The sequence below is a fragment of the Rhodnius prolixus genome, unplaced genomic scaffold (assembly GCF_049639745.1).
Source record: "Rhodnius prolixus isolate KJV_2025 unplaced genomic scaffold, Rpr scaffold_30, whole genome shotgun sequence".
Taxonomy (NCBI): domain Eukaryota; kingdom Metazoa; phylum Arthropoda; class Insecta; order Hemiptera; family Reduviidae; genus Rhodnius; species Rhodnius prolixus.
Genome location: NW_027411638.1, coordinates 654274 through 679174, shown reverse-complemented (window position 1 = coordinate 679174; position 24901 = coordinate 654274). Strand labels below are relative to the sequence as shown.

The 24901-nt window shown below is 34.7% G+C and overlaps 1 protein-coding gene across 1 annotated transcript; it reads right to left on the bottom strand.

The window, feature by feature from the left end:
• Positions 1-60: 60 nt before the first annotated feature.
• On the bottom strand, positions 61-24838 carry LOC141462328 (short stature homeobox protein 2-like). The gene is made up of 5 exons (XM_074144093.1): positions 24490-24838; positions 6975-7171; positions 5362-5419; positions 3009-3181; positions 61-1306 (listed from the first exon to the last, which is right to left on the bottom strand). The coding sequence occupies exons 1-5, from the start codon at positions 24614-24616 to the stop codon at positions 1082-1084; spliced, it is 780 nt and encodes a 259-aa protein (XP_074000194.1). The 5' UTR covers positions 24617-24838; the 3' UTR covers positions 61-1081.
• Between the last annotated feature and the right edge of the window lie 63 nt (positions 24839-24901).

Genomic DNA, 24901 nt, shown 5'->3' with positions numbered 1-24901 from the left:
TATAATTAATGTTGAAATTTATTTTCAAACATTCAATTAAACACAATAATTTGTAGGTAACAGAAATCAAATTTTTAAGGCTGTAGTTTTCAAGTTATCCTTAGTTGAATGTAATTTAACAAAAGCATAGGCACGCTGCCTGTAATGAAAGGTTGGTAAAAATAGGTAACATAATTATAAGTAACTGTTAAGTGCTGTACCAAATAAATCAAAAATTGAATTAAGATTAAGTGGCAAATATTAAATTTTCAGACCAGAAAAATTACCAGCGAGGGCGAATTTCTTTATATCTTTATCTTTATAATTTTCTTTATTCCCTTACTGCTCGTAAAGAATAAAATTTACGATCGACTAAATGTTTTTGAGGTTGAGTTTACACAGGTAATTATTATTTTGAGGTCCCCTGTGTCTGAAATAAGTGTCATTCCAGTACAATATTGTTTCGGCCAAAAGCGGTCTATAAGTAGAAGTATCAAAGGAGCTTTAAATTTTGTGCACCTATTAGAGGCAATATTTTTTGTTTGAAATATTTTTTTCGGAAAAATTTCACATTTTATAGTGGGTCTGAGGGAATTTGAAGTCAGAATTTCTGACTATCTATTATATTTTAATAAAAATTAAAAGTATTTTCAAAATTCCCATTTTGTAGAATAAGAATTTAGTAAGACTGCCCGAATACGATATTTCTTCTTACCCAAGCAGTAAGAGAAAGTTACCCTGCATCTACAACGACTTTTTTAAACTTTCAAGAAGTGGTGTCTACAAAAACAAGAAAATAAACATGGTAAAGTAACTAAGTTAAATTCCCTTCATTGGATTATATTTTAAATAAATTCAGTCAATATTTTCGAAAATGATAGTTGACGAGCTTGTTTAATTATTATTATTTCAACCTTTCCATCTCTGACGGACGAAAGTCACAGATATTTCTCAGTTGAACGTGTGTAACAAAAAATACGCCTCAGATAATTGAGGCAAAACAGTTCATTATATTTTGTTTTTTAAAGCTGACATCTTAAGATTTTTACAATACTCTCAAGTTTGTTATGAGATGTAATCCAGCACTGCTGGTCCAAATAAGCTACAGATGAGGCGGCGGACTTCCGGCTGCTTCTCGATTTAGTCCAAGCGCTTCGGCGTGTCTTTTCGCTTTAAGCCTTAGGTCGGCTATGGAGGAATTCTTGGTGAGAAGTCTATCGTGGTGGAGAGCTGCTAGAGCGGCCAGGCCGTATTGGGGACACAGCAACATAGGTGAAGAAGTGCCCGCTGCCGCGGGACTCAGACCGGCAGCGCTAAGTGCAAGGTACTGCAACAAAAATAGTTATTTAAATCACTCTGTTCCAAAATAATAGCTACATTAAAGAAGGAATAGAATGAGAGGAGAGGGAGTGAACCTAGCTGTCCACAGCAAACGCGATTATTTGGATCAAATCCTAATCGGGCCGAAGACATTTGTGTCCTTCCTTAATAATATAGATAACTTAGAATTACGCAGCCTCAAAGCATTTTTGTGTTTAATTCATTACCTAACTCGTGAATAGGAATTCATCGCTCCAACACCAAACAACCGTTTCATTTGCCTTCAAATTTATAAGTTACAGATGGGTGATCAATAAACATTTATTTTTTTTTTAGAGATTATAACTTTATTTAAATCGAAAAATAACCAATTTTTTTTTAAAATGTAAAGTCTTTCCTTACTCACTTAAATTTAAAAGAATAAGTGCAAATTAAAACCATAGGTTCTACACACATTCTCCCTTAGTGGAGGCTTAAGGGGAAATTTCCGTTCTATACCCAAAAACAGTTACCCATGTTTTTCTGTCACGAATTGAAAACGTTAAGTAGATTTAATATTTTACTGTGAGTATCAACACAATAAGGCATCTGTGACCACAGTCTCATGACCTGTATTTTATTAAATTACACGAGGTAAAAGAAGTAAATCTTTTCATCTAGTTGTTAATGTCTAAATATATTATGTACAGGGTGACCAAAGTTATATGCTCCACCCACTTTTTTTTTAACGGCGGGAAATTTCGAAAAAATAAAAAACACGTATTTAATCATTTCTAGTCTAGTTTATTTTCAGTGATTGACCCATTTTTTTAAACCCTTGTATCTCGAGATACAGCATCCAACTTTTGTTTTTCAAATGGAACGTTATATTTTTTGTTGCATATTTTTGTAGTATTTGATCTCCTAAAAACAACAAAAATTTTTTTTTTGAAATCGGTCAGGTTTTTCAAAAGTTATGGTAATTTAAAATATGAAAAACAAATTTCAGTTTACTGTCAAAATTACGTTATTTTTTTTAAAGAATCTATTCAAACTGGGCACAACCAACGGATAGGCAAGCCAAAACTCTGGACTCCCACGCTTTGCTTGTAGCAGCACTTATGGTGGCGAAGTCAAGATCTAGACAGGCTAGAAGTTCGACGTTTTTTATTTTTTCGAAATTTCCCGCCGTTAAAAAAAAAAGTGGGTGGAGCATATAACTTTGGTCACCCTGTATATATTTTAAAGAATGCTTTTTCAGAGGAGTTCATTTTACTCATAATTAAGAGTTATGCTTTTATGTCTTTGAATTTTAAATACATACACTTAGGTGAAGGGCGCGGTTAGAAGTATGCAGATGAGGAGGCCTTATCATCATGTTATGTTGGGATATTTCTCTAAAGCTATGAGTAACATACTATGAAAGAAACAAAATATATTGAAATAAGTACTTATCCTGCCCTTTGATTTTCTTTTGCTAGGAGCTTCTTACTGCTCACTGTGTGGTGATGGACAGCATAATGTCTATAACGAACGAGATCACTTTCCAGTAGTCCAGAAAATTAAGTATGTAATTTTCATGCTTAAAGCAGACCAGATTAACGGAGAAGATGGCAATCTTCCAGTTTTGGAGATTCGTTTCAGGCTGTACTTGATGGGACTATACTCCCAAATATGAGTTCTAGATCTACAGCCATAGTCACGAAACTTTATATTATTAAAAAAAAAACCTGATGTGCGGCTGTGATGAGTGCCGGGTCGAAGGCAGAGGTGAAGTTGGCTGCGTTTGTTTGCGGTGGAAAAGGCAGCCTGGGCATGTTGAGATAGGGGGCCACCCTGCTGCATTGCTCCAGTCGACTCGTTCCGTTACTCGCCACCTGGCTAGACACTAGCAGACCCGTCGCTGGAAACAAATAATCACTTAAAAATCAAAAATCAGATTATAAATAAATTAAGACAAATTATACATTTTAAAAATCAATATCATATGAATGTGAGAAATGATTTAATTTTTCGCCACCATTCAATTCTGTTTTTAACGTACTAATAGAATTGTTGCTGAAAACATGCTACCATTTGATGAAGTTAGAGACCAAAACAAACATCTCAAAATAACAAGTGTGAAGGAGTTGATAAAACAAGGCGTATCTCTAAATCCCAGAATATGAGAAAGGTGACATGTTCACTCTTTTATCTGGTATTACTGCTAATGTAAAACACCCCTTCAGAACAAGCGTTGTCGTGTTGTTAAGAAATATTAAAAGCATTGCTGGAATACCAAATTTGAAGAAAATCGAGTTAACTGGAGGTGTGATTTTATAGAAAAGAATTTTGGAATTTCTTCTTAAAGGGCTCCAACAGTTTTTTTGTACACTTCGAACATAATCAGCATGAATACCTAATACTTTTGTTGAAAACATTTTTTTTAGTAAGTTTAAGAGAGTTCCGTAGTCTGGAGAACTTGCTGACTTCTTGTTTTAGGGGCATGAGAAGCAATATGTACCGCTCTTCAAGTGTAAACACATCAGAATGTTCGAAAATATTATCTCTTAAAAATGTAGAACATATAGGTATAAGGTTTCAGTATAACATATAGCAGCGTGAGTTCTCGCGTCAGATTTGTTTTTGTTGAACTATTGTACCTGATGTCCCGTTTTTCTTTGTAACATTTTCCTGGAATATTTATTGGTTTCTTTTTGAGAAATTCTTCTTTAAAAAATGACATTTTGCAAAATGTGAAAGTTTCATATACCTTAAAAGACATCCGGGAACGTCTGAAATATACAAACTCAATATTACATGTAACGTACATTTTCTCTTCTTAGGAGCCTTTACTGTTGACGCTGTATAAGTTAGAAGAATTGGAATTCACATTTGACTTTATCAGTCTTTCATTTATTTTGGGCCATAGTTCACTTTTGTTTGTAATGTGCGAGGAAAAAGTTTAAGAACTTCAATGACACTGAAATTGGGGTGAGGGTTCTCATTTATTAAAAACCTAAGACATGGTAGTTGAGAGGAAAGAATCCAACTGCTACCAGAAAGATACTTTACTACAATCAATCTCGATCGATTCTATTTCGAACATTAATAAAAAAACTTAAATATATATAGTATGAATGATATATATATTATTCTTTGTATTAAATTGTAGTCCATTTTATAGATATAACCTATTATAATATAGTTTTAACACCTGTGTAATATTGTCAATTAGAATGAAGTTACAGTAATAGAAAATCATTTAAGTGTAACAAACACTAGATTTTATTTCATTTTAATTCAGTTTAGGCGTGCATAGACAAGTTGAGGCGGAAGAATCGACACAGAGGAGCTGTTTAGACGAGTTGGTGTTATAGCACCCTAAGAATGATCGCCTAATAGAATATTGATAGTAAATATAGATAAAATAATGAACAGAAGTTGTACAGATACAGGGTAGTTCTGCGCTAGTGGAATAGAATAATTTGTTTAAGGGGTGTCGTAGCGCAGCCAGTGAGGGGCGTTAAGAGATTGAACGTGTAGCCGAGTCTGGCCCCTGGGGGCCCATTGCCCCTGATTAGAGCTCCATTTCATTGAATTACCAGCACCCAACTTTTAATATCATTGTCAATCGGGCAGTTCCACACCACTTTATGTACCCTTTATTACAAAACGTTTGTGTTTCACATTTCTAACACTATTACAGCCTCCCTCCTTACCAATACGTGTAACATTCTAATGTGATGCCTACATATACGCACACACTACTTTCTTGAACAGCAATTCTCAAAATCATAACTTAGTGTTCTTAATAACTCCGAATTTTTCTAAATGAATGAATGAAAGAAACCTTCGACATTTAGTGTCGTAATTATTTCCCAAGACTATTATGACCTAATCAGGTCATACAAATCAGTAAGGACAACTTCTCCTGAACTCCATATTTAAGGAAAACAGCCTCTTTTTATTATTTTCTAGTTAGCTTCAATTTCCAGCTGCGCGAAGAGTGATTCTTTCTATGATTACTCCGAAGAATCAAGTTTAATAATTAGTTCGCCTTCAAGATATAATATTTAATAACCATTATAGGTACTTACTTACCTTTCTGCATTTGATTTTCGTGTTTTCTACATTTGGCTCTTCTGTTTTGGAACCACACCTGTAACAAATTCAATTGTTACCAAACTATGTTTTGAAATCTTGTTTTTTGCCCATACTTCTTGAGAATACGTCTTTCTTTGTATGCCAAATGTTTTGGCATTATTGCGAGCTCACATTGGCTGATAAATTTCGCAAGTTTTGGAGTTACTTTCCATACCTCTCAATGGATCATCTTCCTCTCACGTATTACGATACGAAGTACGCTTCCGTACATTATTAGCTTACTAATGAGAGCACAAATCCGTACCTAAAAGTTTGATTTACAAAAAAAAACAACTAGATTTCAAGTCCTAAACCCAATAATCAGATGTCAAAACAAAAAATATATAAATAAATAAAATATCACAATTAAGCAGTAAACAGTTTTTTAAAACACTTTTACCATCTGAAATATTTGAAAAGAAGTATTGAAATCGTTTCAATAAGTTTTAAGGTCCGAAAAACTGAAACATGAAAAATCGCACTGCTATCTAGGTGCCTCGATAAAAGCGTCTTGGTCAAAATTAGTGAAATAGAAGTGCATTGCCGTATGACTGAATCTATATATCTATATATTATATCTAAAAGGGTCTAATGATTTTATTTAAACTTAGCATCAGTGTCAGAAAGATATGTTTATTTTTTCAGGAGAGCTTTACGTCCAAATACTATCAGCTGTCGTGAACGGAGGTAGATAACAATATTACGTTATTGACTCTTCTCATTTAACACATCAAATTGAATACGTGTGTTCGTACGATTTGTATAAGAACGTGTGAACTTATAAACTGTCCAACAGAATTGTTCCCTCCATCGGACTTGACAACTACATACATAACGCAGAAAGCTTAAACTTCGAATAATTAGTATTCTAAGTATTACTATTGGTAGCTATTATTCTCGTTCGTATATCGAATAATTCGTAGGAAGGAATTTTGGGAATTCCATTTTTGTTGGCTAATAGGTTAAAAAAAACAACTTTTCGGAATAGTAAATTGACTTTTACCTAATTACTGGTTAGGGTGCTGCCAGAGGACCTAACAATAAAGTTATAGCTAGTAACCTAGAAACAGAATTGCGTTTTTATTAAATGGATTTTCAGATTTTATTAATTTTCTGGAAACAGGTTCCAAACGTGTTTCTTACATCAAACTTCATATCCAATCATTTTTAAATGTAATTTTATTTTTTTAGGATATTTAGTTTTGGGGACACTGTACGTTACTTGGTATTTTGTCAGCTGTTAAGTGTAAATAATGAACAATCATGTGAGATGTATAAGTTATAAATACTTATCCTAAAATAGTAACAATAATTAGAATCTCCAGTTCAAAATAGCCCTGGAATTTAATCAAAGGAATGGAGGCAAACAAATAGATTTTGTCTAGTGGCAACGTCCACATTAGGAAATGTTGCACAACATTTTACCTTAGTTCTCAATCACGATGTGAATCAGGATACAGGCAACTACTGTTTAGCAACAAACTGCCTCTAAATACTCCAAAATTTTGAAACATTGTTGCCATAGAAGATTCCTTTAAGAAGTTTCTTTAAGGAATTAGTAAATAGCTTACCTGGACCCTAGCTTCGGACAGACCCAGGCGTTGACTGAGTTCCTCTCTCATGAATGCGTCTGGATAATGGGTCTCGTCAAATAATCTCTCTAATTCGTTGAGTTGCTCTAATGTGAAGTTAGTCCTACTCCTGCGTTGCTTGTTGCTGGCCGTCGAGTTCTTGTTGGCACTTGGTGAGTTCCTGCCTGAACCCATCCCTGCACACATATACACATACAGGGATACAGAACTTGTATGTACCGTCCTCCAGTTCGCATATTTAGTTCTTTCATTCAATAAGATAAATCAAAGAATATTCCGTATTCTTATGCTCAGACATTAAATTACTTGGAGTTTTTTTTTTGAGCAATGAACAAAGAAATAGTTTTAAAAAAATCTTAATTCTTGTCGTACGTTTTGTGTACCGTTCATCAGGTACTGCATGCAATTTTTGACGAGAAATAGTTACGGTTTACAAGCAAAATTGAAGTTTTTATGATTCTGTTTCTGTACCCAAGAAAAAAAGTCTGAAAATGCAATACTACAGCTGAGTCGGCTAATGATGTTAGTTCATCTTATAAGAAAGGCCTTCTTATAAAAATGCAAACATAAACTCTTTTAAACAAAAAGTTCGAACAAAAAAATAAAAATAAAAAATAGGGATATTCCACTTTCTATCGCTGTAGTGAATTTGTGCCATGTAGTCCTCCGTGGCTCCAAACCTTACAGAACTCCTTAAGTCGACTCTACAATTAATACGCAAAATCTCACACACATTCAAAATTGATTTTGAAGCAAAACTGACCAAATTGATTTAAAAGTAGTGGTGCAAAGCTATTCAAACTATCTGAACCTAATAAAACTTGTATCCAAATCATACTTTGTGTTTTGATAGTATTGTATTCAGTGTTTGTTTCCAAACGTTTGTAAAAATCAAAGTTTTCTTATTCAAAAACAAAATGAGATAAAAGAAATGAGAAAAACGTTTGATAAGCTACAGTTTGCATGTGGGTACGCTAAACCCAAATAGTTGTATAAATGCATTATCTCTACAGGCCCTATTTGTGAGTGTTTAGGGTAACAATATAAGTATTGTTAGAATGGGGTACCCGCTAAAATCCCCAAAGAATGCTAGTCCACTCCCCCCAAACGGGAATAACAACTGTTTAATATTAAGAAATACATTCAAAACAAATGATCTTTCTTTAAATTTAGAGTGATTACTGTAGTGGTAGGAAGTATTCAGTAGGATTTGAAGTTGCCAAATCTGCGCAAGGACACAATTGTCTGCTAGCGCTATATGGAAGTGCGGCGCGCATTCAAACAAATAGAGAGAACCGACCGACAGAAAAAAAAACAACATAACAAAACAAAGAACAATGCAATTTGCCATTCCAACCGCGATAACGAGATTTAGCTGAGGGGTCTTGAGCGTTACTGCCGCGTACTGCCAGCCGTCCCGTCACAGTTTATGGACCACCCCATCAGAAATCTTGGCCTGGCGGCACTGCCGGGAGTTCATTTGCTGGCGCCTCTGGCCCTTCGACCCCAACTTAAATGTATTAAAAACACTTGACTGGTATTGCCCCTGGTTACGGAGCCCTCGCGTGCGAATAGGCTTGGCGCATGCGTGGCCCTCTTCACCCCCAAACATTCCACTCATCCCCACGGCCGATCCTGATAACTCCTCTAATATGCATTTCATTTAAACGACAAGATTATGGCCCATGTATGTCAGCTCTCGTGAAGTTAAGAGTTCACAGGCATCAATGCAGCTGAACTTGCCAACATTATTAATACCTACTGTTTTACCTAGCTATTATTAACCTGAAAAAGCTTAGTGAAGCCTCACGTTAATTAATCTTACTACAATTGTTTAAATTCTTTCTTTAAAATTTGTTTTACGCTCAGAATTGTTATTAAATGAAACTTGGCTTCAATATTACACAGATTTCACTTCAAGAGCATGACACTAGGTACGAAAGTCACTAGAATGACATAAATGTCATTATGATTCATTGTTCATCATTGTCATTTATTGTCTTCAATCGTTCGTAAAAACTTGTTAGAGCCATTTTGAGGAAATCGCTAATAGCAGAAAATACACAAATTTAACTAAACAAAATTTGATTCTATTTCAAACTATACTCGAATTGAAAACAGTATTTTGAAAATTACTTTAAAGAAAGGACCTAAATCACCAGAAGTGAGAATATTTCGTTTTTCAGTCATTATTCAGCAAAATATTCCCTGTATAGCCTAAACCTCTAAATGATATATTTCAATTTTGTCGCAGAGATAGATGGGAAACTTTAGAAATGAAGCTCCCCGTCAAGCTTCATTAGAGAAAGTTTATGCTTTAGTTGTCCTTTTGTCCTTAAAACTTAATTTAGTAACGAAAGAGGGAAAATTAAAGTACCTGTTGATGGTAGGAATAAATAAAAACTTTTTGAAGGGAGATTAACAGAGCGTTTAGCCTTTAAATTCAAAATGATAACGTGATTGACTCCATTTTAGTAATAATTTTTAGTTATAGTTTAACTCCACGCGAGAGTAACCTGAACTCCACAGAAATCAAGGCTCCCAGACATCTCTATCTGCTAATTAACTGAAGGACACCTATAACCCTTATTGCTCTTAACTTTTGTATACTTCTATACTCTGACCACTGCTGTTAAGCACTTTTCTTGAGGGAAGGAGAACTCTTGTCTCCAGTTTGTACCCAAAACTCCCCTGCTAAAATGCAGCCGTAATTATGAACCGCTGCTTACTAAATGTTTATTTCTGAATTAATTAATACAGGAAAAAGTTATTTCTGTGAAATCTTTGGCAAATACTAAGATTTAAACGTTACAAGGTCTATGAGATAGTGTGTTATAGGACTGCTGGAGGATGTTGGCAAGCCGGCGAGACGAGGCTGCCAAATCAAGGTCCCTGCTTCACCAATAGCCAAATAATTCAATTATGATACCGGCTGGAGCAGTGAAATCAACATAAGTTGAGGACTTGCGCAGTTGAAGTTGCAGACCCCAAGGGCCCACTAAATCTCGCCTCGCTCCTCCTCGGCTCGCCCTGATACATTATTAAGACCAACCGTAACGCAATATTCTCTCCCTTTATCTCTTTATATCTTTCTTTTTTTTTTTTTATCAAATTTATTTCCTTATGTTGCTCTGTTTGTACAGCCAGGTTAGTTTTTTTATGTACGGCACCATCAGTACCGGGGCTGCAGGAGTTACTTCTAGAGGCTCAACAACCTCTTGCTTGCTACCTTCATTGCTGAGAGCCGATCATTACCACATGACTTTTCTGGCAGCATCTACTACAATTCTAATTGACGGATTCTCTTAAAATTCGGAATTTTGGTAATCCATGTAACTTTTAATTAATTAATTTTCTTTAATCAGTTACTTCATGAATATTTATTCCTTGATTTTATAATTTATTCCTTACTTAAATGTAAAGAATGAATAAAATTACAAGAGAATGGAGAAAAAATAAAGATACTAAAAAAATTAATTGTAATTTTTTTTTTTTTTTGAAATTTCCAAAGACACCCTTACACCACAAGACCAAGTGAGATGAATAAGTACAAAGTGAACTCTTATAATTTATACTAAGGTTAAATATTATGCATGTACACTTTCATCAAATGATTGTGTTGAATGAATCAGGCAGTCACACCTTCTACAGAACTCCAGTAAAATTGTTTTGTGAAAAAAGTTGAAACCAAAATGATAGGCTTGACATCAAAGTACAAAACAAAAAATCTTTGGCGCCAGTCTACACGAAAAAACTAGAATTAGAAATTACAGAAACTAGAAACAGATGGACTGAATAGTCGCTCATATCTGTTTGCCTAAAAGGTCACTGAAGATCACCATCGAGGCGCTCTAATCAAATATCTAATTAGAACTCACCCCCCCACTTACTTACTATTTGGTACAACAGTCCTTAGAGTAGCACCTTAAGGCCTTAAGGCGCCATCTTCTCATTTCAACCCGACGGAGGTCTTCCACTACGTCATCTAACTATCTAAGTCGAGGGCGTCCTCGATTTCTTGGCTTCCTGGTTTGCCATTTAATAAACTTCCCGCAGGCATCTTCTCCTCGCATCCCAACTGGCTTTCCAAACATTCGATAATGGTGAAAGAATCCTCTCGTTTGGGTCAAGGCAACGTCTGTACATCGAATCAACAAATCTACCGCCTAAGTGATGGCAACTCTTCTAGGGGCAGAGCCCTCCAGATTCAAGATTTCTGGTCCTCCAGGCTGGAGGTTGGGCGACCCTGTTCCAAATCCTCAAGAAGAAAAAAAAAACAGGAATCCACCCCCACACTCAGAACAATTTATATAAAAAAAAAAAAGACTCTCAGTTGGCCTCAAACCTCTCAAATATATTCTTTGTGAAATTCAAAACAGAAAATTTGCACAATTACAATAATTTCTTTAATGGATGGTACGAGAAAGTAAAAATGTGTCAAAATCAAAACTTACAAGATAGACCTAGATTGAGTCCTGGGATTGAGAGAACTACTGCAACAGAATTTTTTTGACTCACTGTTTCACAGGATGTGTTTCAGTGGCTTCAAAGAGACATATAACGTGAGAATTGCTGGACTAGCCGAGAAGACATGGCCTAATAGAATCTGGCTAGAGTTAGTAGATGTTTGTGTGGAGTAGGTGGAAGAAGGCAATTGTAAGAATTGGTTGGGCGTCTAAGATGTTGGGAGATGGCAGCTGGTGGGGCTGCAATTAAGGTGCAAGTATCCTGAACACTTGGCCCACAATTAATTAAGGCAAGTAGGAGAAAAATTGTGCTCCAGGGGCCTGGAGAGAGTGGCTGTTTATTTAATGCCCTGTTCACCTTAATGCAATTTCCAGCGAGGGGGCCTCGACCGCCCCTTGCAAGCCGCTTCTTTCCCCCACCGACAGTCCTGTAATTCCATTAGTCTAATGAAGATACAGAATATATAAAGCGCCTTCATTAACCGAACACCCTTTTATAGTGTCTACTTTACAAATTGGCGCGGGCTGTCTTGCAGCGCCAGTCTTGTTTAAATAGCGAATCCCGACAATGCTCTAACAATGATGAGAAGTGCAAACAGACGGGGGTGCCTAATCTGATAAGTGTGTCTCTGTTGTGTTGGTCAGCACCCGGGAGCCCTCTTACTCACCTCCATCCGCGAGTTTAAAAAAAAAAAAAAATCTGGTGTGTAACAGTTTCCTTAGTTTACCATGCTGAATAACAAACTTATCGTAAAAGTGTACAAGACGTAAATATGAACGGCAGGTTTGTATTTAAGTTCTGACCAACAGTGTTGAATTTTTTAAACACTGGCAAACGATCCCTAACTAATTTATTTATTTTGAACAGGCGGATTACAGAAATCTATTTACATAAGTAAGATCACTTGTGTTTAATATACATTAAATGTTTATGGATACGCAAAAATAACATAAATATAAATTGGGATACTATTGTATAAAAAAGTATGAAGATAGTAGGTGCATTTAAAAAATTAATCGTTTTTACTATAATCTTAAATTTCTTTAAAATATAAACAAATTTTTTTAATCTATTAACGCCTTTAAATGCAGCATCATTTTATAAAAGTCAACATCTAGTTCTGGAGTACCAGCAATTGGGTAAAATGATTAGCAAAGTTCATCATTCTTTCGAGAGAGCTGTCTTTTATCGTAGTGATATGAAATGTGAAGAAGTTATTGATGTCTAGGTGAGTATGACGTTGCCTAGAAATTAACTTCTATAAAAGAGTTTTGACAGTTTTTAAACTCATTATATCAGTGTAAAGTCTGCGAGTCTTACAGAAGATAAGCTCAAGTGAGCTTAATGGCGTGTGAAGTTAGGAGTTGAGAGGTCAAGTTTAAAAGAGATATTTAGTAGTTTTAGAACTGACCGCCAGGATTTCAAACTGGAGAACAATACTCCAGAATAGAACTAACCATGGCAATAGCAATCTCTAACAGTGCCAGTGAATTTACATGAAAGCCTTTTAAGTTATAAGAGACGAACCCAAACATTTGCTTTACCTGTTGCTGTTTATGAGATCAATGAGTGAGCTGAAAGTCAGTTTATGTACAAACAAGACTCCTAGATAACGAATAACATTGTTTGTAGCAAGAGAAATAATTTTAATATTATATTTATAAGGAATGAAGAAACTTTTCTCTCCGTTGAACTTGTGATTAATTCAGCTCCCAGTAAAAAAACCCTGTACTTCCTAAAATAGGTGTAACAGAAAAATGAAAAACATAACAGGTTTTTGTTGGGCAAATCCTCGCAAAGAAAACTACTCTGAAACAAAAAGTAAACACAAAGAAATACTGAGATCAATGCAACATTCATAATACATAGATCAATAATTATGTAAACTTACCCTATCATAGATTGGCAAAGTCAAATTTGTAAATATTTCTACCGTTGGAAAATCAAAATCAATCTATCTAACATACAGGTAATTCTATTTCACAAAGGAGGAGACCAAGAATTCAACATACTGTTTGAATTAATAATCAAAAGGTTAGTGAAGTATTCACTGGACGTCTATCACCCAACATGTGAACATCATGGTCAGAAAATGTTTTGCTCTTTATAACTACTTCCAAATCGAAGTTCCAAATTAGATTCTAGCAATAAACTCCTAATATAGATAATGGTTAAAAGATCAGAGACTAACTTATGCTTCTCCAGCATGGAATTACACGTGTTTAAACAATATGCTGAATCTTCAGCAAATCCAGAACAAATGCCAGAGATTTGCAACTGATTTCCCTAGACCCAAATTGATAAGTGCGTCCCACGACGTGACAGCCTTGCCTTATACCAAGGACAGTATTAGGAGTGGAACAGACAGGTTCTTTTTAAAGTGAAATCAGCTAATAAAACAAAGTGGAACATATAATGTGAGAGTTTTAATAAACATAAAAGAAAATCCTTGTATTTTTTTTTTCTAATACTAAAAGAAGACAAATTTAAATATCTGAAAGTACATATAATTTATTTTTAACGTAAGACCACATAACACTCTATCTTTCATTTGAAAATATGGATATTAAAACTGCCCGGTAGTACAGTTGTAAAAGGACTGATCGTCAAAAAGTACACGAAAAAGCATAACGTTTCAAAACACTTAAATTTGACAATTCATTCTTCTTTTAATATAAAAGATCAAAATTGTAGTATTTTAGCTTTGGCCTTAAACTAGATATCAAAGACAAAACAAGTAGAAATCTAGACGAACTGGAACCCAATTCGGTATTTTTCCGTTGTATTTTCACTTTAATTTCCTAAAAGAAGGCGACCCTTTATGTTTCTTTCAGGTTTGGCCTTAAAACTAGATAAGAAAGACAAAACAAGCAGAAATCTGGACGAACTGGAACCCAATTCGGTACTTTTCCATTGTATTTTGCTTACATTTTGCAAAAGAAGGCAACCCTTGATGTTTGTTTTGGCTTTGGCCTTAAAACTAGATAACAAAGACAAAACAAGCGGAAATCTGGACGAACTGGAACCCAATTCGGTATTTTTCCGTTGTATTTTGCTTACATTTTGCAAAAGAAGGCGACCCTTTGTGATGGTTTTAGCATTGTCCTTAAAACTGGATAACAAAGACAAAACAAGTAGAAATCTAGCCGAACTGGAACCCAATTCGCTATTTTTCCATTACATTTTCCAAAAGAAGGCGACCCTTTGTGATTGTTTTAGCATTGTCCTTAAAACTAGATAACAAAGACAAAACAAGCGGAAATCTGGACGAACTGGAACCCAATTCGGTATTTTTCCGTTGTATTTTACCTTTAATTTCCTAAAAGAAGGCGACCCTTTATGTTTCTTTCAGGTTTGGCCTTAAAACTAGATAACAAAGACAAAACAAGCAGAAATCTGGACGAACTGGAACCCAATTCGGTACTTTTCCATTGTATTTTGCTTACATTTTGCAAAAGAAGGCAACCCTTGATGTTTGTTTTGGCTTTGGCCTTAAAACTAGATAACAAAGACAAAACAAGCGGAAATCTGGACGAACTGGAACCCAATTCGGTATTTTTCCGTTGTATTTTACCTTTAATTTCCTAAAAGAAGGCGACCCTTTATGTTTCTTTCAGGTTTGGCCTTAAAACTAGATAAGAAAGACAAAACAAGCAGAAATCTGGACGAACTGGAATCCAATTCGGTACTTTTCCATTGTATTTTGCTTACATTTTGCAAAAGAAGGCAACCCTTGATGTTTGTTTTGGCTTTGGCCTTAAAACTAGATAACAAAGACAAAACAAGTAGAAATCTGGACGAACTGGAACCCAATTCGGTATTTTTCCGTTGTATTTTACCTTTAATTTCCTAAAAGAAGGCGACCCTTTGTGATTGTTTTAGCATTGTCCTTAAAACTAGATAAGAAAGACAAAACAAGCGGAAATCTGGACGAACTGGAACCCAATTCGGTATTATTCCGTTGCATTTTACCTTTACTTTCCTAAAAGAAGGCGACCCTTTATGTTTGTTTTAGCTTTGGTCTTAAAACTAGATAACAAAGACAAAACAAGTGGAAATCTGGACGAACTGGAACCCAATTCGGTATTTTTCCGTTGTATTTTACCTTTAATTTCCTAAAAGAAGGCGACCCTTTGTGATTGTTTTAGCATTGTCCTTAAAACTAGATAAGAAAGACAAAACAAGCGGAAATCTGGACGAACTGGAACCCAATTCGGTATTATTCCGTTGCATTTTACCTTTACTTTCCTAAAAGAAGGCGACCCTTTATGTTTGTTTTAGCTTTGGTCTTAAAACTAGATAACAAAGACAAAACAAGTGGAAATCTGTACCTTTTGGCGTTTAATCAAACTTTATACTTAACTTTTTAAACTACTGGGTTTTGTTAAGGAGGATTTAAATAAAAATATATAATTATGAGTAATGTTTGAGCGTTTATTTGTTTATTATTTAAAATAAGGACATAAGTGAAAAAATAATGCACTGTTTTTTTAGAGGCAGTCAAATAGTTCAACTAATGAAAAATAGATCTTTGTAGTCTGATGAAATTCAAAAACTGGCCAAAAATAATGAAGGAGAAAATCAAGGATATTATCTAGCTCTGCAGACCGTTCAACATTGGCAAAAGTGCCTAATTCATATTAGTTTTCATTTTCATTAGAGATATCCAGAATAAAAGCAATATTTTGGAAAAACATTCTGGGAATTAAGTGAAGGAGTTGTAATCTTTTTTAGGTTTAAACAGCAAATAGTCTGACGATAGATAGAATTTGTTCAATATTCGGAGAATGTAAAGGTGAGGAGCAGGTATAGACAGAAACTGATAAGGATTCGGAAGAAGAGACAGTAGACATTCCAATTCGGAATGGTTAATTCATTTTTTAAATCTCTTAGATGTCAGAGCCCCTCTATAGTAAAATTTTTAAGGATTATTACATATTTTACCAAAAATTGGAAGTTCTAAAAAGACCGGCTAACCGTACTAACTTTTTTTCTGACTTTCTGATATTTTGATTCTTTTACATAAAGTTACCTATGGACGAAATTATTTAGAGCTATTTCTCTCTATGAACCTGATAATGGAATCTAAAATATCTAGTAAGTAGGTGATACTTTTATTTCAGCTTTTTTCATTTAAATAGTTATATTTTTTGTTAATAATTTAATAATTTTTGATAATTAATTCTTTCATTTAATTTATTATCAAGAGAAATTATGTAAATATTACAATTACATAAATTTTACTTTATTTTGTTTTAAAATTGATTATTGATTGCACTGTTTTTGCTTAATTCTGCTTTAAATTTATATTAGCATAAGTATACACAAAATTTTTGCATTCTATTCTAGGTTTTTACGAACTGGACTCTTTGAAATGCATGCATGTATGTACTAACTTCATGTACAAATATGAATATCACTTCTATTGGTGACTTTTCCCATTGAACATTGGTTTTAGAAGGACCTATGAGAGCTAGAAGTTACGCTTCATTCAAAAATCACGTTTTATCCATAGTATACTACACAATACTGAAGCCAATTAACTTTATTGGAAATATTCGTTGTTCGAAGCCAAATTTTGTGAGTTAGAATGTTGTGAATTGCAGTTGGAAAAATTGTCGTAAGTGGCACACAATGGAATTTTGCATTATTTTTGAGTGCTTAGAGAAGGCACTGAAATAATTGATTTCTCTAAACATTTTTAATACATACAGGTGGGCTGTAAGTAGGTTATCCACTTGCTTCTAGTCAGTCTTCCATTATTCTACAACAGAATCCTGGTGTGCAACACTTGCATAACATTTTCCTACCGCAACTACTTCAGTTCTAACTGACATTGATCTTCTCAATGATCACTTATAGTTAATTACGTACTGAAAGCCTACGTAAATTACAATCTAGAATTTTGATGTTCCAGGCAAACTGAAAATTAACTTTGTTACATTGATTTTATAGCAAGATTTATATACTCAAAACTTCCTCTTAAAATCTAATTTTTAAACCCATCCAAGCGGGTTTCTCGGCGCAACCTCTGATGTAATGAATTTTTTTTAAAGATTTTAGAAAATATTTTAATAGAGAAAAAGTAGAAGTTTAGAGGGATGTGTTTCGGTCGCAGTTTCCATAAGACCTCCTACAATTTTAGTTTTCCAAAGAAACGAGTAGAAAGTAGCCTGTAAGGAAATGACTCAATTGTAACTTCCCAGGGTTTTATCGGGAACGCATATTTGTAGAGACTTAGAGCACAGAATGGCTATGAAATTTACAAGATTTTATTGCTCAGTAACATTAACTCTTGCACTCGTTGGGAAGTAAGTGCAGCACTCGACACTTGGCCGGGAATTGTCGACTATAGCCGAACTTACACCAGAATGGTTCATTACTAAATTGATTTAACAATGAAACCGAGTAAAGCAGTGACTTGAGGCGCACGTATTCAACTCGAAAAAAGTGTTTTTACTTACAGCAATTATTATTGTAATTCCAAAAATGTTTCTCTCAAGACATGTACAAAAATAACCGTTCTTCAAGAACTAACATTTTATATATTACCTGAGTTATTTATTTATTTCAGAATTCTATATTACTGGTCAAAATTTAGCCAGTTATAGCTGATTTTTATAAACTATCATTCTTCGAAGATCCTTCGCTGATACATTCCTTGGGTCTAGAATAAAAAACTTGAAAAATGTTCTCTCTTAAAGAAATTGTGCCCTAGACCAATGTAAACAGTAATCGGATGAACTAACTTTGAATCACAAAATACGTGCAAAACAAGTTCAATACCTACTAGATATTCTTCAATTTTTCCATTAATCTGGTGAGAGGTATTTTAGGCCATTGTCATCTCGCTAGAGCAAACCGTGTTTATGATTAACTTAAGCGGAATAATGATCGGCAAAAGAACTAGTTAGCAGATTGAATGAGCAGCATTCATCAATATTGGTGACAAATTCGTGATTGGCTAATTCCTCGTAGTGCCAGAAAACGCGAACATTGACTCTATTTTCATAAATTACTAACTGGACACGCCGCTCGATCGCGATTCAACCAAATTAACTGTTCAGATCTTCTCAAGTAAATCTTAAGTTCTATTCTTCTGTAGAAGTGCATCTCTAATACGAGTAGATTTCTTTTTTTAAAAAAAACTAGTAAGGCGCTCTTTCTTCTCGAGTTTGGTTTGTAGGAAGAGTTCTAACAGAAAATTTTGAGCCAGAGGATTTGCGTGTGATTGTAGATTGAAGAGGTGTTGTTGTTACCTTCATCGGGTTTTGGCGATTTAGGTTATAAAAGAAATGCTAAGTTCTGGATGTATAGTCCGGTTGAAGACGTAAAAAAGAGCGTTTTTTTTTTTAATTTTTCGAAGTATTTTAGATAGTAAAGACTGCATACTTTTGAGATTGCACGTTTGATTAATCTATCTAAAGTACTTAATCTGGTATTTGTACGTTAAGCATCGCTTACATAGGCAATTACTTTACTTTTACTTGCTTACTTCTGGTTATTGGTTTTCTAACTGCTTGAGGTTGACCAGTAGTTGTTGTACAATAGATCCAGAGCAATTAAACATTGAGGGTAAATGTTGAGCACTGACAAAGCGGTTACCCTCGTCAAAGAGGAGCATGCTATCTCTTCAGAAAGCCCTGTATCCGTTTTCAAGGTCCTAACCGAATCCTAATCAAATATAAGACTTTTTGAGATGACTTGTATTCCTATTTCCCTCCTAGATTCCTAAAGCGAATTTCCATCTTGTAAAAAGTTATGAAAATGATCGAAAAAAGGTTCTACAGCGTCCTTACGCAAAGCCAAGGAATAAGCAACCCTTTTTTAGCCTTTTTAGGCAAAGTAAATCGCAATAATTATTAGCTGCTCAGATCATAAGACGGGGATAAACAGCCAAGGAGCCATTACACTCTTAGTCAGCTAGGCGGCCTTGGACATCCTGATGGAAGTCCTCTCTCACCTAGATGTTCGGCCATTCAGGATATAAAGGAATTAGTAAGGGTGGGTTACATTAAAGAAAACAATGATAAAGTTAACATTGAAGTTAAAGGCACAGAATATCTTTTATAACTTTTGTCCTCGCTGGAGAAAAAATTGTACGTAATAACTTCCCCGAAGTTGAAGGAATGCAAGTTTTTTGATTGTTGTACCACGACAGCTGGTAGATAGCTACTTACAACAGTCAATATATTTTTAAAAATGATTGAATTTTGTGGAGTAATAAATATTATTGGAAAACATTCATTTTCTTGGATTAACCCCATAATATTATCTGAAGTAAATAATAAATGTATGTACTTTTAATTGAACTAAAATTGCTACATTAAATAGTGAGTGAACATTTGTATAGATGGAAAGGTTACATTAGCAATGATTAGGGGTACCGCTGGGTGGTCGGTCGGAGCTGGCATACATTTGTTTGCGGTACAGCTAGCTGACCGTTGAAATTTGATTGAGGTGGGGGCTTGGAACGTTCACAGGCTGGCAAGGTTCGGCCCATACCTGCTAATAACGTAATTGTCGTTATTAGAATCTGAATTTGTAAACAGGAACCGTTGATTGGTTAGCACGTCCTGTCTGCCGCTTGCTGCAGCAACCTGCCACCCAGTTAGTTACTTTATGCAAATCTCCACCAGCATCCCAATCATGGTCCATCCCAGTAAGCCCGAGCTAACAATCACTCAGACTGGCCAACTTGACACCAAATTCTCATATTCTAAATACAAAACCATTTCCAATTTCAGAACTCCTAACTGAGCAAGTAACTTGGAGTTAAATAACACAGATTTTTCTCTCCCTAAACTTCTTAAAATACGAATTTTTATTAAATGTTAAGTAGTAAATATCAACTTTAACTTTTAGTAATTAACATTCACATTAAAAAAAGACTTGAGGAATCAATTTTCTTCTTGCAAAGACTGTGAAACAAAAAGCAGAATCGGGTCCATTAACCTGGCGACACTTTGGTTGAATTTTGAGACAAAACTTTTGCACCGAGCTCGAAACACATTGCACTCTTGTGCACCACCAAGAAAAAATCTAAATTCGCAAAGGAAAAGCCACAATAAGCAATTAAAGTTTTTTCCCGCCAAAAAAAATTTGGCCGGATTTGATTGCAACTTACTTCATTATGTTAAGTACACTTTGCACTCCATTGCACCACTTTAAAAAATTCTGTAACTTTAATAATTAGGGAGATATGGCCTTTCAAAAGATCAAAGGAATTTGCCGCAAACACTGAATTTCGACCCGGGACTTAGTATACAGGTAGAGGAGAGCTAGCACCAGCTAGAACCACAAAAAAAATCTAATAAAATATGCACACATACAGAAATATAATGAATCAAAGTGCTAAAAAAAGCATTAACTTGGCGGCACTTTGGTGGAATTTTGGAGAAAAAATTATTGCACCCTGCTCAGAACACTTTGCACTCCTATGCACCACCAATAAAAAAGCTAGCACCACCAAGGAAAAGCCTCAATTTTCCATTTAAAGTTACGCGCGATATTTAAATTTAAAAAAAATTAGTTTTATTTGCGGGAAAATTGGAGCGCTTTTTTCCAAAATAGCAAGTACTAGTATTAGAACAACTAGCCCCACACAGGAAATGCCAAAAATTAGCATATTTCCAAAGTAATTTACAAATTACTTCAAAGATTTTCCCGCCAACTTACCTTCCTCTTAGTAGGAGCATAAGAGTGCAATGTGTTTCGAGCTCGGTGCAAAAGTTTTGTCTCAAAATTCAACCAAAGTGCCGCCAGGTTAATGGACCCAGCAGAATCTCTGTTTTAGTCGACTGTATACCATGATAAGAAGAAACCGTTTACTTTCACTTGAACGAGGTTCTCCAAACTTAAAATTGGAGCATCATTTAATTAAAAGTAACATTACATTGGTGCTAACACAGTACAATTCATAAAATGAAATGACGCCTTAGAGGGAAGACCACCCGCTTATCTACACTTTACCCTAAAATGAACTTTCTAAAGGTCGAACTAATTTCATTGCCTTTTATATTGAAAACTTAATTTTCTATACTAAAACATTTCAGCTGGAGTGGTTTTCGAGAAATATACACCTTTGCCCACGCAACTTACATGAAACTCTGAATTCGTTCGACTCATTTAAAGCCTAATAATATTATTTAATTGAGCCATTCACTGCACAAATTGATTTCCACTTATTGAAATATCTTAAATTTAAGTTTCAAAGCACTTGGTTTAATCATAGCTTTTTTATTTATTGTATAATAAATTTCCCAAATAATAAAGATTAGCCACCATTATACGACTAAAAATTTGATTGGCAATTGAGTAATAAATAATTTATTGAGTTGCAGTAATTCAACTCAAATTCATGTAGCAGGCGCTGAATGATAACGGTAAATTTAATTTTAAATTTCTTCTAGAAATGTCCTAATGCTTCAAATAAAAGTCACAGACAGTACTTGTATGCCACGTGTAAAGAAAATATTACAATCGTTTTCAAAAATAACCACCAACAAGTTATACATAATCTATTCTAACTTTGTACTGCCGATTGATTTTTATCAAAATCTAGTGTCTCGCTTAAATGTAATAAAAAATTTCAACGTATCTGTGATTTTTTGTAATCAAGATAGCAAATATTCATCTTATTGTGAAGTGAACTAAGAATGAAAAGGTATTACTGAAATGAGTGGCGACCCAGGCGGTAATCCTAGAATATATTTATGGAAAAAATAAGAGTTTCCAATATGGGCCCTTTATACTTTATTAAAGAAATTATATCTCAAAGACAAGATTAAATGGCTTTTATTCTCCTACACTTACTTAGAGACTTGAACCCATCTGTTCATGCATTCTAAATATAATTCTCTAATAAAGGATGTAAATTTCGATAGATTCTGCTGTTCTCTTGCAAAAACAAGAAAAGCAAGAGTACCAAACTGCTACTAAAGGATGTTTCACGATGAATGAATTAAATATGACTTGAAAAGAAACCATCGTAACCTTCACATTGTGCGAATTTCGAAAGTATAAAATAATGGTTTGATTATGACTGCAACCTATACATCTGTTAATACTCAGTGGTTTCTTGTGGAACCCCGTTGATGGAGCACCGCTCCAGGATGTTCTCTTTGATTATAGTCAGGAACAAGAAAAAAAACTCCTGGGTAAAGCTTGAAGCTACGAGTTTTTGCTCTTTAAAGTCCAGGAAAATTCAAGAAAGTTCACCATAATATGTTAATATTTTCTCTGTACTTAGAGCATGAATTTGTGTGAATTGTGTTAGCACGGTTGGTGCTTTATTTAGCAAATAATGGTTAAAGCAGTCATAATCAAATTCGCAAAATTTTAAGAATCTTAAATTGCTCTTAAATGTAGCAACATTAAATTTATTCATCTTGAGATTTATTTTTGTCTTGTATGCAGTTTAGTTTAATTTGTTTGTTGGTTAAGTGAATAAGTGATAAGTGAAATAAGATTATAAGTACCAAACTTCGGTAACAAAAAGTTTGTTAAGTATATGATTGCAAGCCTTGGTCAAAATTGAGTATACGCTACTGCAAAATGTTTGTTCAATGAAGTAAAAAAAAAGTTCAACATAGAAGAGCTAAATGACTATCGCAAACGGTTAAAGTGGAGCAAAAGAAGTGATTGGTAGTGTTAAAGGAGAGCATTATCTGACACGGAGCTATCAGGGTACAGAAATACAATTAGTGTATTGAGTGTTTTTAAAGCTCGCGACAAACCATTGCCAGAAAGGAGATTTTTTTTGGACTCATTGTTAAAACGCTGAAGCAAAGGTAATATATTTTTTAGAAATACTGTGTGTTTCAGCCAGATTTAGTGCTGAGCGAGGTCTAGCAAAGCCTGAATATTATAGAGTTTATTATTGCTGTAGATTGCTTTAGCAAGCCCAGATATCCTCTGTAAATGGCCACATTTTAGAAAATCGCTTTTTACTGTAGGAATTTCCGTCAAAACATTCTTAAAAAGAAACTATTCTGTCAAGTCGCCATTTCTATTACAATTAAACAACAGTTGTTAAGGCAGCAATACAAAAATGTATGTATTCTTTACACCAATAAATTATTACACCGTTAACGTCCCAAGCTTGTTTATTTGTGTTTCATCACGCCTTGTAAACTTGAAGTGATTTTACGATAAAAGACAACGGCAAAGTATATATAACGGCAAAGCATATAAAGGTCATGATAACAAAATACTGATAAGAAAAAATAATGCCACTGAATTTACTCAGAGCTAGATCAAGCTCGGTTTTTTGTGTTTCATCACGCCTTGTAAACTTGAAGTGATTTTACGATAAAAGACAACGGCAAAGTATATATAACGGCAAAGCATATAAAGGTCATGATAACAAAATACTGATAAGAAAAAATAATGTCACTGAATTTACTCAGAGCTAGATCAAGCTCGGTTTTTTGTGTTTCATCACGCCTTGTAAACTTGAAGTGATTTTACGATAAAAGACAGCGGCAAAGTATATGGTCATGATAACAAAATACTGATAAGAAAAAATAATGTCACTGAATTTACTCAGAGCTAGATCAAGTTTTTTTTAAATGAATTGCCGTGTTTACTTCAGTTATATCTTTTGCGAAACAAGAAAGCAAGTACTCTGATCAGAAGAAAATGATAAATTACACAAAAGGGCGCTTGCAGTTGAGATTTATACTTGCGTTTTTGTGTAGTATTCCTGTATTTTGGGGCATATTTTGTTGTAAATCTTGCTAAGATAGTAACACATAAAATGAAAACAAGGCACTAGTACCGACAAAAAGTGCCAGAGTTACTCGCAGCTAGATTATGCTCGCCTACTGAGTTTTATGAGTTATCACGCATAATTGAGGGCTATGTTACAGCAAAATCTGTGATAAAATAGCAACACGAGGAAGTGTGTAGACAAGGTAATGATAACAACATTTAGGTGCCAGAGTTTCTCACAACTTGATCAAGCTTGACTTTTTGTACTTTGTGTGGTCCTATTAACTTAAATGATAAGAGAAAATTTGGTTACCTAAATTTTGAGGTGACAATGGCTGCGGTGAGGCAGGTTCTTCTGGTTCCAAGAGCGAAGGCGATGTTGATGGTGTCTTCAACCGTGTGTCGAACGATTTTGATACAAAATGTGTAAGTTCCTCCATGAGAGTTATAATGAATAATCCGATGAGATACCCACTGTATATTTCGGGAATTGTGCTGTTACTCAAGAGACGGCCGAGCTATGCTCGTTAGCCTCTCTTCCTCTTACGACCAAGGTGAGGCAAATGTAATCCTTTAGTGGGCGGAGCTTCAAAGAAGTGGGCGGGGCCAAACAAAATGACTCTGCCACTATAAAGCGTGCTGTGTTAACCCCACTACACCCACTTCATGCTCCTTAACAACTACCATCAGCGTCAATGTACTCTCCCTACTTCTAAAGGGGGAAC

What these genes read in the sequence shown, in the direction of transcription:
- LOC141462328 (XM_074144093.1), bottom strand. Translation starts at nt 24,616, where the DNA reads ATGGAGGAACTTACACATTTTGTATCAAAATCGTTCGACACACGGTTG. An exon ending in TGTCCGAAGCTAGGGTCCAG is followed by an intron (nt 5,420 to 6,974) that starts GTAAGCTATTTA and finishes AATTTGTTACAG; the next exon opens with GTGTGGTTCCAAAACAGAAG. An exon ending in TCATCACAGCCGCACATCAG is followed by an intron (nt 1,307 to 3,008) that starts GTTTTTTTTTTA and finishes TTTTTGTTGCAG; the next exon opens with TACCTTGCACTTAGCGCTGC.